Here is a 13,180-nt window from a genome sequence, read left to right on the forward strand (position 1 = left end):
GGGACCCCGAGAGCGGCCTCCCAGGACGGAGAGTGCGAGCTGGCAGGCACGCACACGAACAAACCGCGGAGAGTAAGGCGCAGCCTCCTAGGTAAGCCCCCAGACCCCCGCGTTTAGTTAGCAAGCAGCCCGCACTGCAGGCGGGCGGGAAACAACGGTCCACACGGACGGGTGGACGCCAGCCCACAGGGGCGCGGCGCGGGGACGGGCCCCACGCGGGAGGGACAAGGCCTGGCGCCCCCCGCCCCCGCAGCCCCGGACCCGCCTCGGGCCTCGGTGGGGGGCGGGTACGGCAAGCCGCGCCGGAGAGCGGACCCCGCATCTGGGAAGGACCGGCTAGCGAGCGTCAAGCACGCACAAACCCTCAACGCAACGCAGCCGAACTCCGGCACGCGGAAAACGGAAGACCCGGGCCTGCGCACAGACACCGGCCCCCAAGCGCGGACCTTGCGCGCAGAGCCACGGCTCCCCGAGCGCTCCCGCCTGCGCCTGCGCCGCCGTCTCTGCCAGCCACAGCCCGCGGGGGCGGGACCCAGGCCGCGCGCGCACGCCGTCGGCGAGCGGGCGGGGCGGCTCAGGCCGCGCACGCCGTCGGCGAGGGGGCGGGGCGGAGCCGGGCCGGCGTGACGCGGCGTGACGCGCGGGCGCCGCGGCGGCAGGGGCGAGGGTGGGCCGGACGGCGCCCCCTGCGGCCGGGCTGCGGGCTGCGGGCCGGCGGGCGGGGCGGGGCGGCCCGAGGCAGCAGCGCCCGCCGCGGCCCCATGCTGCTGCCCCTGGCCTGCCTGCACGGCCGGGTGGCGCAGTGCCTCACGGCGCTCCTGGTGCTCGCAGAGCCGCCCCCCCGGCCCCGGCGCGGCGCGAGGGTGCACGGCGCGCCACCGTCGCGCGCGGAGGCCGCCCTGCCCGCGAAGATGGCCGCGGAGCTGTACCCGGCCGCCGGCGCCGCGGCCGCCACCGCCACCGCCACCGCCACCGCCACGGACATCGCTAACAGCAACGCCGCCGCCGCCGCCGCCGCCGCCGCCGCGGGCAGGAAGGGCCCGCCCAGCGCCCCGCCGCCCGTCCCGCCGCCGCCCGCGCCCGCGCCGCCCGCGCCCGACAACAACAACTTGGAGAGTCCCAACTGGCAGTCCTTCCACCCGACCCTGCGCGAGAGGTGAGCCCGGGCCGCGCCCGCACCCCGCACCCCGCGCCCGCGCCCCGGCCCGACCCCCGAGCCCCGAGCCGTGTGCCTCTGCCCTTTGCAGGAACGCGCTGATGTTCAACAACGAGCTCATGGCTGACGTCCACTTCGTCGTGGGGCCCCCGGGAGCGGCCCGCAGGGTGCCCGCCCACAAGGTTGGTAGAGGCTTGGCCCTGTAAGCCCGCAGAGGCGACTGCCCACCGCCTGAGTAGGGGCTGCCCTGTACCCCGGGTGCGGCATCCGCTGGGGGCAGGGAGGGTCCGGGGCTCAGGGCAGCTCCTGTGTCATCCACAGTACGTCCTGGCCGTTGGGAGCTCTGTCTTCTATGCCATGTTTTATGGCGATTTGGCAGAAGTCAAGTCAGAAATCCACATCCCTGACGTGGAGCCCGCAGCCTTCCTCATCTTGTTAAAGTAAGTCTGCTGCACGAGTCCGCGAGGAGGGGGTGGCTCCTTGCTGCCTGGCTGCCGCCAGCGGGCACCGTGCAGCTTCTTGGGGGCATGCCCCACGCAGCCTGTGACACGGTCCCCGCCCCACCTAGGTACATGTACAGTGACGAGATCGATCTGGAGGCCGACACGGTGCTGGCCACTCTCTATGCTGCCAAGAAGTACATCGTGCCGGCACTAGCTAAAGCCTGTGTTAATTTCCTGGAGACCAGCCTGGAAGCCAAAAACGCCTGTGTCCTGCTGTCCCAGAGCCGGCTGTTTGAGGAGCCCGAGCTGACCCAGCGCTGCTGGGAGGTCATCGATGCTCAGGCGGAGATGGCTCTGAGGTCTGAAGGCTTCTGTGAGATTGACTGGCAGACGCTGGAGATCATCGTGACGCGGGAAGCTCTCAACGCCAAGGAGGCCGTGGTCTTCGAGGCCGTCCTGAGCTGGGCGGAAGCAGAGTGCAAGAGGCAGGGCCTGCCGGCCACCCCGCGCAACAAGAGGCACGTGCTGGGGCCCGTCCTCTACCTGGTCCGGATTCCGACCATGACCCTGGAGGAGTTCGCCAACGGCGCTGCCCAGTCGGACATCCTGACGCTGGAGGAGACCCACAGCATCTTCCTGTGGTACACGGCCGCCAACAAGCCCCTCCTCAGCTTCCCGCTGACCAAGAGGAAGGGCCTCGCCCCGCAGAGGTGCCACCGTTTCCAGTCCTCCGCCTACCGCAGCAACCAGTGGCGCTACCGCGGGCGCTGTGACAGCATCCAGTTTGCCGTGGACCGGAGGGTGTTCGTGGCAGGGCTGGGCTTGTACGGCTCCAGCTCCGGGAAGGCCGAGTACAGCGTGAAGATCGAACTGAAGCGGCTGGGGGTGGTCCTGGCTCAGAACCTGACCAAGTTCGTCTCGGACGGCTCCAGCAACACCTTCTCGGTCTGGTTTGAGCACCCCGTGCAGGTGGAGCAGGACACCTTCTACACGGCCAGCGCGGTCCTGGATGGCAGCGAGCTCAGCTACTTTGGGCAGGAGGGCATGACGGAAGTGCAGTGCGGGAAGGTGACCTTCCAGTTCCAGTGCTCCTCGGACAGCACCAACGGGACCGGGGTCCAGGGTGGGCAGATCCCAGAGCTCATCTTCTATGCCTGAGGTGGCATGGGTACGCCGTGAGGGGCGCTGGGAGGGGGAGGGACGTGCAGGAGGCCGTGCTACCCCTCCACCCCCCGCCGACGGCCTCGCCGACGTCATTAAAGACCGTGCTTAGTTTGTACGTCTCTTGTACGCGGTCGGCTGCGGCCAGAGCGGGGACACACAGGCTGTGCTGCACAGCCACGGCCCTGCCCAGGTTTCGGAGGCCGGGCCGCCGGGCAGCCCTGGGGTTCCGAGACGGGCTTCGGGCCCCTCCCGGTGGTGCCCACGCTGCGTGCCCTGTGGGCTTCGCCGGCTCCCACCCTCACAAATTCAGAGTGGTACTACGCTTAACCCAAAACCTTCCCTTCAAAACCAAAATTGGAAGAAGCCACCTAACGTAGTCTTTCTAGCCGGGTCTCAGAGTTTCAGCAAGACAAGAGCCACCGGCAGATGAACGTCCGAGGAAGCGTTAAGCTGGGCACGCGCTTTCCCGCGTGTCTGTGAAGAGGGACTCCCTTCTAGCACACAGCAAACCCTCCCGTGCTGGTTAGGATCGGACGGCCTCCCTGGCAGGCCCCGTCTGTCCCTGAGCGTGCCCTCTGCTGGCAAGCCGGGCTGCCACCACCAGGGCGTGCTTATTGCTTTAGAAGGCTCTGGAAAAAGCTGGGTGTGTGCTTGCGTCTGTACTTCCTAGAGCGTCGTAGCCTCTCACGCAAACCCCTGCTGTGAAGCTCAGATTTGAGGGGGGTAAAGTGGGACTCTATGCTGGGTCCGCACCTCCAGACCCTGAGCGCCAATCTCCTGCCTCAGGCTTAGGCAGCGGCTTCCCTGGCAGGCCCTGGATGGCCCCTGCCCAGGCGGGCTTTGGGGTCAAGCAGGCTCTTTGAGCCCCTTGTCTCTATTCTCCCAGGCCACGCACTCTATTGGTGGTTGCTTTGTTTCTGGAAAAAACCTCATCTTCGCCTCCACAGGGAGGGACCGTGTCACTGGCCACAGGAACGTGGCCTCTCGGGAGAGGGTCTGGGCTGGGAGCAGAGAGCCACAGCTGTGTGGCTACTCCGTCCAGCAGCCCTTCTGGCCTCCGGGCCTGTCCTGCAAGGCCCCTCCCGGCTTCAGAGGACCGTCCCGTGGGTTACCCAGCACCGCGCCCCCAGCCCGCCCTGCCCGGCCCCGCACACTGCGCCTCCTCCGTGGGCAAAATCGGGAGCAAGCCCTCCGAGCGGGCTGAAAACAGTCCTTGGTAAGGCTCCGGTGAAGGCGGAATGTGGCTAGGAAAGCGGCACTCCATCCGCAGGGGTCCTGGCCTCCCCGAGGCACCCGCCTCCAGCCCTGTTCTCACGAGGCGGGCGGGCCCCCAAGGCAGCAGCACCGCTCCCTCTCTGCGCGCTCACCCACAACCGCAGGGCGCTCTGGTCTTATACCGGGGGTAACCCCCAGGCCGTGGGGTTCCGGGCTGCCCTCGGACAGGGTTGCTTCCTACCTGGCGGAGCTGCTGTGCCCGCACGTGACCGCCTCCCGTCCGAGCACGCCCCCCACCCGCCCCCCGCCGGCCCCGCCATACCTATTGCTGGTGCGTTGATGCAGAGCTCTCTCGCCAGGAGGAGGAAGGTCTTCCCCAGCACGTAAACGTTCACCTGTCACGAAAAAACCACTACCGAGATTAGCAATTTAGGAAACGTTTGCTTTCTTCTCTTAAAATATGCACTTCGTCGTTGAGTCCGCAGAGCCCTGGTAAGGCTCCCTGCCAGCCCCCATGAGCCCACGGCAGCCCAGGGTCCTGCTTCCCAGCCCCAGGCAGCTTTCCAGGCCCCACCACCGTCTCAGCAGTGGCGATTTGCTGAGGAAAAAAGCTGCCTGAGAGACAGTTAGCAAAGCGGAAGCACGCGGAGCGCAAGGTGTGTCATTCAGAGTGGCGTGCACCCGCACGTTCGGGGCCTGCTGGCCACGGCATGCCGTGCTCCCAACGGGCCCGGGAGCCATGGCCTCGGCCCCTCGCCGGGAGCAGCTCAGTCGTGGCCGTGGGTCTCCGCAGATCTTGGCGACACGCCGCCCACTCCCACCTCGAGTCCAAATCCGCTGTGGAGCCCAGCACCTGACCAACCGCAGCACCCAGTCATGTACTCCTGGACGCGACCCTCCAGTGCGGCCGGGCCTCGGCCGCCCTGAGAGCCTGCCCCGTGCTGGCCTGGGCACCTTGTGGGAGGGGGGCCTCTGAGGGGTGCCTGACCACAGGCATGGAAGAAGCCGGTCCGCTCGGGTGGGGTGCAGAATTGGGAAAAGCTCAGGCTTGGTGCCCTCCCGCCCCTCCCCTGGGACTCTCAGGCCTCAGTATCCTGGCCCTGGCCCTCTGTCTCTGGTCTCCCCAGGGAGTTTGTCTGCCTAATCAAGCCTGGCCTATGAAGGCCCGGATGAGGGCCCTTTCGCCGGTGCCCAAGGGGACACCAGAAAAGTCCTCTCAGGCAGCACAGGCAGGTGCCTGCGGCCGTCCGGGAGCGCTAAGGGATGGCACAAAGCCCCCTCAGAGGACGTGGAAGGTGCCAGCTTGGGCAGACCTGCACTTCCCATCCAGGCCTCCTCCTGGGAGAAGCACCCCTTCGTAGGGCTGGCGGCTCACGGAGCGTGCCTTCCGAAGGGATTCAGCCCTCAGCCTGCCCACGCGTGCCGCGTCTCCGCGTGTCCGTGTGTGCGGACGTTCTATGAGCGCCCCAGCCTTTGCCGGGCTCCCCCAAGTTCCTGCAACTTGACCCTCCTGACTTCAGGCCCGTCTGAGAGTGGAGCTCAGTGTCCCCCTCACCGTCTCCTCCCACCGCAGCACCCGCCGGTCCCCCTTCACGCCTCCCACCCTGCCTGTGTCCCGAGCAGATGAAGATCTGCAGGAAACAGTCCTCTGAACAGACTTCAAATGGAAAGTCAAATTGTTGAAAGGCCACACCCGCACAACACACACGGTTATTGCCACAGACGCTAACGTGCACCAGCACGCACTAGGAGCTCTGAGGTGTTTGTAGCTTGTCTCTGCGAAGGTGGCCGGTACAGCCGGGCATGGCTAGCCAGCACCCCCCATCCTGTCCACCTGGCAGATGGGCTCTCCGCCCAGATGGCCCTGAGTGCTCCTGTACCAGCCACGCCTAAGCGGGGGCCGAGCCCGGGGAGAAAGGTCCACTCGGCGAGCGTTCACACAAGAACGGATGGGAGGACCCGTGTCAGCCCCCCGCAGCCAGAGCCCAGGTGAGACCCTCACCCGACACGCTGCCCCACACCCACAGACAAGCACACAAATACATCCTGTGTGTGCTGCACCCGGCCCGGCCCCAGGGAGACCCCGCTGATGGGAAGGGACGCGGCCCAGAGCCTGGGGCCGGCTCTGCCCAGGTCCCCCCACGCCCACCCAGCAGGCTGGCCCAGGGGCCCGAGGCACACCCCTCCATCTCGGGCAATAAAAGCTCACAGTAAATTGTGCGGGTTCAGCCGGCCGGCGCAGCGGCTGCCCCCGGGGCCTTGGTCCAGCCCGGAGGAGCAAGAACACGCACCCCTTCTGTCTGGCCCTGCGCTGGTTTCCCATTTCCAACGGTGTGAAGCAAGAAACCGCCAGAACACCACCCTGACCCATCCAGGCTTTGCCAAAGGGCTTCTGAGCATCTGCCCTACACCAGACGCACTCCGTCCTTTGTGGGAAGTCCCGGGATGGAACCGGCCCGTGAGGCCACACACCCCGCCCCCCCCCCGCCCCCTTGGTACCGCACGTGCAGTGTTCCATTTCCACGGAACCAGCCGTGAGGCCACACACCCCCCCCCCCAGCCCCCTTGGTACCGCACGTGCAGTGTTCCATTTCCACGGAACCGGCCGTGAGGCCACACCCCCCCCCCCCGGCCCCTGCCCCCTTGGTACCGCACGTGCAGTGTTCCATTTCCACGATCCCAACAGATGACTGTTAGCTCGGCCAGAGCATCTCAGAGGACTCCTGAGAGACGCCATTTACGAGGACAGTAGGACGGCGACCACGCAGGTGGCATGTGGTTTTCGTGGAAGCCCAGCCTCGTCAGCACTGGGGGGCCCTGCGGCCCAGGTGCACCGGGACCCGACCACGCTTTCCGCACAGGCGTGGAATCCATGAGCACCCCGCACACACCCTCACACCGTGGACACGTCTGTGCCGTGACACCCCCCCCCCTCGTTTTAAAGAATCTCCCTTGTCTCGGACCAAGTACATCTGGGTCTCCCCACTGGTTCTGAGGCCGAGGCCGCCCGGCTCCCAGGACCACAGTGTGACCCATGTTTACTGCCCCCTCCCAGCTCTTGAACAGACCACACCCTGGCGCATCCTGTGCCCCAGTCCCAGCCTCCCTTGGGAAAAGGGCTCAGGAAGGAAACCAGTCTACCTGGAGCAGATCACTGAGGTCGAGGAGCATGTCTGTGGCAGGAGTCAAGGAACACGTGCACTCAAGCCATGGACCCCCCGTTACCCGACAGCCTCCCAGAGGCACCGACCATACACCCGGCCACCGGACCTTGTCGTGAATCTAAGCTCGGCATGGATCGAGAGGAGTGAGGCATCGGGGCTGCTCACGGAGACCTCTGTGAACCGCTCCCAGGACAGGGGGAGAGGGGCCGTGAATGCAGTCCTCACAGGCCCACCCCCCGTGTGGCACAGCCCAGAAGCGCGTGACGATACTCGGTCTGTCCCCCGAGCACCTACTGACGGCCACCCAGGCACTACGTGTGGCCTCTGCCCCACGACTCGTGGCTCCTGGGGAACAGACACGTGGACAGAGGGCCACCCGCCCTTGGTGGCTGGCAGGCACCTCCAGAGGGGACAGCTGTGGAGACTCTGGCACGGGACCTGTGCTCACTCTCAGCAGGTGATTAAAGAGTCACCAGATTATGTCCTAAGTGATGAAACTCAGCTGGACACGTACACAAAAACACAAAACACAAGCCACCGAGTAGGGCGGCTCGTCAAGAGAAGAGAAACTCCATGTCACTCACGGGTCTGCTGTGGCTCTGAGAAGGTGAGGACGAGAAATCCCCACGTGCTGAGTCAGAGCCCAGACCAGGCATCGGGAGGGTAACCCCGGGCCCAACACATCAAGAAGAAAGGGCTCCCCGAGGCCACAGCTTTGCACAAGGTCCCAGACATCCCGCCCCCACCTTTAAGGTCCTTGACTAAAAGGCACCGGGTTTCTCGGTCTCTGAAGGCACACCCTTAAGCGGGATACACCAGGGAAGGCCGGGAGCAAAGAAGAACGGGGAGGAAGGGAGACCGGGAGAGGAAAGGAAGTCGAGCTACGGGAGGGAGCGGTGACCCGTGGCACCAAAAAGGACACAAGAAATGAGCCGAGCCAAGAGGCGGGAACCACAAGACTCCGGGTCCGTGACGGTCGGAAAAGGCAAAGCCCCAGAGACGGTGCAGGCGTGGGAGGTTGCCCGGGTGGGGGAGGGGCGCACAGGTGGAGCACAGGGGCCGTCCGGGGCGGCGAAGCCACTGCATGTGACGTTCCCGGTCGCGGACACGCGGCACTGACCGCACACCTGTCAGAGCCACGGAAGGCACCACAGCACGTGACGGGAGCGAGCCCCGGTGTCAGGCGCGGGCCTGCGGTAAGGACGACGTGACGCTGGGCCGTCAGCCGTGACTTTCGCAGGTGTCTACGCACTAACGCAGGTGTTGACAGGGAAATGCAGGGGTGGGGGTGGAGGGGACAGAGGCGCACGGGGGACTCTGCACAATTTTTCCTTAACCTACAACGCTCTGAAAAACGAAATCTATTACAAAGTAATAACAAAACAAAGGCAAAAAGAGGAGTAAAAGTTTTGAACAGACACTTCACAGGGAGAAGCCAAGAGCCAATAAGCACATGAGAAAGACCTCGCAAGAGAAAGGCGAACAAAGGGCCCCCCCACAGCACCCAACGCCGGCCTCACGCGCTCTGCGGGCTGGGGCGCAGCGGGACGGCCCGATGGCGGGAGGCCGGCCGGCTTCCTCTAAGGCTGACCCCGCGCCCGCCTCCGGCCGGCTCCTCCCGGCGAGGCTCTCGCTCACAGCATGCGGATGCGCATCCACACAGGGCTTCGTACAAACGGCCAGAAGAGCCCAGACGACCGCCCCCGGCAGAGCCGTGGCGGGGCGGGCGCTCCCACACGGAGCGTGTGCCACAGCACAGGCCCACAAGCTCGCCTAGCGACAGAACCTTACAGAAGAGGCCTTGCCTTCACCCGACGTCTGGAACAAGCCGAATTAGCCCGTGAGAATCCTCAGTGGGTGCCTCGGGGGCGGCGGGGGGGGGGGGGGGGGGGGGCCTGACCAGAAGGGACCAGGTTGCCCTGCATCCTGCTGCAGAGACGTACGTCTGTCAAAACCCCCGAGCGTTTTGTTTTATGCCAATCTCCCCTCCGAGGGAAAAAAAGAAACACGGACAAACACGGAGATCCGGTCAGTCAATGAGTTGGCAGCCGAAGGGCGCGTGGGGGCAGGCGGGCGTCTGCACCTCCCTCTGCCGTGGGCCGAGCAGCGCGATCCCCGCAGCAAACCCTGGGGGAGTGTGTGTGTTTCAAACAGGAGACTGGACTCCAGGCGCAGCCAAGGAGGCGCGGCTGCTCTCCTCGTGACACCGGAGGAGACGCGGACGCGCGGCCGGGCAGCAAGGACCGCGGGAACAACGTGCTTCCCCACACGGGCGCCCACGCTGTCCTCGTGAGTGCCCTCGGGGCCCGGCCCACAGCAGGTCGCCCGGCTGAGGCGCACGTGGGGATGTGCCGTGGCTCTGGAAAGTCTCATCTGGCCGGCCAGCGGGCCTGTGTCTGCACCGCCTGCGGGGCGGCGCCCCCCACCTTCCTGGCACAGGGGCACCAGCCCCCCTTCGCGGGTGCTGGAATCATAAAAGGTCAGCAGACCTTCCGGTGGCCTGGAGCCTGGCGGCCTCCCCTGGTCCCTGACATGCTCTGCTAGGTGGCACTTGCGCTCAGGGAGCACCAGCTTGGGGTGTCGGCCTGCGAAGAGATGTGCGAACACAAACACTGTCCGCACGGACCAAAACGCCGGCGCTCCCGTGGCCCCACAGAGGATTCTGAGGACGTGTACAGAGGGCTCCAGTGCCACGGTGGGGCGGCCCACGCTGGGCCAGCAACGCCCCGGCGTCCGGATCCACCATGAGAGGGACAGGGGACCACCTGGCTGGCGTGCGCGGTGCCGGAAGAACAATCAGATGAGGCTCGATTTACACGCAGACCCGTTTTCAGTAAGCGGGAAAGTTTACAGAGATTTAATGACGGCAGAGCAAACCGTTAAAAGACCATGACGTTTGTCTACACGGCCTCAGGTGGGAGTGTTTCCTCAGGGCGCCCAAAGAGAGACGAGGAAAATGGCATCAGCATGCGGGCCAACGGGAGGTGTGAGCGCGTGCACAGACACCGCACTTCCAGCTCACGGTGGCGGGAACGGTCGAGGCAGCAGAGCTCCCAACCGGCACCGCAGCTCCCGGGCCCCGGCGGGGACAGACGGGGTGGGGGGGGGGGGGTGGGGCCCGGGGACAGCGGCGCCCTCCGCACCAGGAGCAGACGCGTCCGCCCCACGGAGGCCGGCCTGCCCGGCACGCACCCCCTGTCCCCCCCGTCCACCCACACCCCCTTCTGCAGGGTGGCTCTGGCCTGACTGATCTCTCCCCAGGCGATTATTTATGAGCCCGACACACTCCTGCTTAGACAGGAGCTCACAGCCACGCCCCACGAAGGACAAGGGCCACCAGGAACACCCAACACCCCGTCCACTGAAGAGTTGTGCCCGGTAAAGACGGAAGTGCCCTGCAGGGCTCTGAGCGCCCGGTCCCCGCACACCGACCCTGCTCCCCCCGCACTGAGCCTGAGGCTGAGGCGTCCTGTGGTGGGCTCTCCCTTATGTACACGACTCCTCAAATAATTGACACGGGCAGTCATCGTCACTCTGCAGGACATTCCCCCACTCTGGAGGTGCCCGCAGCCCACCCTCCCAGCTCCACGCCACGGCCTGTGCCAGCTGCCTGCCCGGAAGAGGTGTGGGAAGGGCCCAGGGCCGGATTCCAGGCCGGCCCTGCCCCCCCAAGTGCCAGGGAGGTGCAGAGCTCAGGCCCGCGCCCCAGCCCGCCCCGGCCCCGGCCAAAGGTCTCGGCTCCCTCCCCAACCATGCCGAGATGGTCCGTCCCGCGCTGGCAGCTCCTGGTTCAAGCACACCTGTATGTGCCCAGGGCTCAGGCTCAGCGAGGGGCTGAGCAGCACAGGCCCCGGACGCGGTCTGCACTCAGGCACCGTGCCCACCTCTGTGCTGCGGGAGGTACCTGCTCCCCCACTGGCTGGTGGCAGGCCAGCCGGCACCTGTGATTGGGAGCTCCGAGGAGGTCAGCACACCTGAGGCACAGGGAGTGGCAGCCAGGAGCTGCTGTGGCTGGGAAGACAGGGAGGGCGAGGGAGACAGGAGCTGGAAGCTGCAGCCTGCTGGCCACGGAGGACAGGGATTCTGTGCCACGGGGAAAGCCACGGACAGTCCAGGGAAGGAAGGAGCAGGCCCTGACTTAAGTGTCGAAAGGCGTGCCCACAGGCTGGAGACAAACGCACCCAGGGGCCCGGCGCTCGGAAGCAGGCGGTGGTTGGGGGTGGGGAACAAGCGGAAAAATAGATAAAAGGCAGGGGAGCAACTGGGAGCCCCGCTGTGGGGAAGACCCTCAAAAGAAGGAGGGCCACGCCAGCAGTCCGTGCTCCCGCTCAGGGGACCAGCTGCCCCGGGACAAAGCGCGGCGCCCCCTGGAGGAAGGTGGACTTTAAGTCCGGGCACTTCCAAGGGCAGGCAGCACCCGGCGAGGTGGTCGACCAAATGAGGCTGGCGGTCGGGCCCCGGGCGACCAGCCTCTGCTGGAGCAGGGCTTGCTCCCCACACTGCCCGCCCCTCCGAGGACAGCAAACCCCCTCAGGGGGCAACTGCCCACAGCCCCTCAAGTTCTCAAACACAGTATCTATCAGTTTAATAAAAACTTGCCAAACAAGAGAACAGGCATGACCAAATACCCCAAACCAGTACAACCAGAACCACCGATGGTCCTACTGATGGGAGTTACTAAAGACCTTTGTGTAACTACAGAGATGGGCCACTTCGCCAAAGACTTAGAATCTAATGAGAAACAGTAACTGAAATTAAGAAATTACCAGACGGGTCTAATACCCGGTAAGACACAGCAAAGGAAGGGTTGAGGGAATCCAAAGGTAGGTTACTGAAAACACTCAGATTGAAACCGAGAGAGGAGAAGAAGAAGAAAAATATAAAACAGAAGGGAAGATGCAGAACCCAAGGTGGGACGTGAGATGTGCATGTGACCCAAGACCAGACGGGACGAGAGGATGAAGGGAACCTCAGCTGGGATGGGACGCGGCCTCAGACCCCCCTGGGACACACAAAACACATGATGCCACCGATTCTAGAGATGCCCCACGGACACTAGGCTGGACAAACATACTCCCTAAAAGCAGGGACGACGGGCTGGCTGCCCTGAGAAACAGAGACAAGATGATGCAGACCAGTGACCAGCCCTGACCGGCGGTGGGCAGGGATGACCCGGGAGGGCCGCAGGAAACACCTACAGGCTACCCAAACAGCTTTCAAAATAAACATGTTCTGGGGGCACCGGGGGCTCAACCGGGTAAGCGTCCGATTCTTCATCTGGGCTCAGGTCAGGATCTCAACGGTGGTGAGATCGAGGCCCGTGTTGGGCTCTGTGCTGACAGCGCAGAGCCTGCTTGGGATTCTCTCTCTCCAGACACCCACCCCGCCCTTCCGGCTCACTCTCTCTCAAAATTAATAAAAATAAAATTAAATAAACATTTGAAAAAAGAAGTAAATAAAAACAACGATGTCTCACACAAACAGCAGCAGAGAGAATCTTCCTTCCAGCGGACACACTAAAAATAAGAGTGGAGTTCCTAAGATGGGAGGAAAATGGTCCTAGATGATGCAGAGAAATACAGGAAGGGAACGGTCAAAACTGGGAAATCTGAATGAGCGCTAACCTCCAGCAGCGGTGGGAGCGGTGGCCACGGGGACGCCTGGGCCAGTCCACGTGCCTGGGGAGTACTGGTACCCTGGTCTAAGGTGGAACCTGAGAAGTCAGAGGCACAGGGGCACATAACCTAGGCTAGCGGGCAAAACAATGACAAACACATGCATGACGGACAAGGTGTTTAGAGGAAAATAGTATGGGGGCGCCTGGGGGTCTCGGTTGGTTAGGCAGCTGACTGTGGCTCCCGTCACGATCTCACGGTTTGTGGGTTCAAGTCCCACGTCAGGCTCTGTGCTGACAGCTCACGGCCCGGAGCTGCTTCAGATTCTGGGTCTCCCTCTGTCTCTGCCCCTCCCCTACTTGTGCGTGCATCAACGCTCTTGCTGTCTCTCGCTCTCTCTCAAAAACAAACATTAAAAAAATT

General features: G+C 64.4%; 2 protein-coding genes across 4 annotated transcripts in view; one reads left to right on the forward strand and one right to left on the reverse strand.

The window, feature by feature from the left end:
* BRF1 (BRF1 RNA polymerase III transcription initiation factor subunit) overlaps positions 1 to 13,180 on the reverse strand; it is a 58,983-nt gene that overhangs the window by 20,482 nt on the left and 25,321 nt on the right. For all 3 annotated transcript variants that reach the window (XM_053889914.1, XM_053889916.1, XM_053889915.1), the window contains exons 4-5: positions 7,120 to 7,151; positions 4,301 to 4,373 (exon numbers count right to left, since the gene is read on the reverse strand). In XM_053889914.1, coding sequence (XP_053745889.1) covers positions 4,301 to 4,373; positions 7,120 to 7,151 — 105 coding nt within the window. The remainder of the gene's footprint in view (positions 1 to 4,300; positions 4,374 to 7,119; positions 7,152 to 13,180) is intronic.
* On the forward strand, positions 638 to 2,878 carry BTBD6 (BTB domain containing 6). Its single transcript, XM_019434167.2, has 4 exons — positions 638 to 1,156; positions 1,248 to 1,338; positions 1,478 to 1,596; positions 1,725 to 2,878. The coding sequence occupies exons 1-4, from the start codon at positions 762 to 764 to the stop codon at positions 2,755 to 2,757; spliced, it is 1,638 nt and encodes a 545-aa protein (XP_019289712.2). The 5' UTR covers positions 638 to 761; the 3' UTR covers positions 2,758 to 2,878.

This window comes from Panthera pardus, unplaced genomic scaffold, assembly GCF_024362965.1.
Source record: "Panthera pardus isolate Hobbes unplaced genomic scaffold, ASM2436296v1 HiC_scaffold_24, whole genome shotgun sequence".
Lineage (NCBI taxonomy): Eukaryota > Metazoa > Chordata > Mammalia > Carnivora > Felidae > Panthera > Panthera pardus.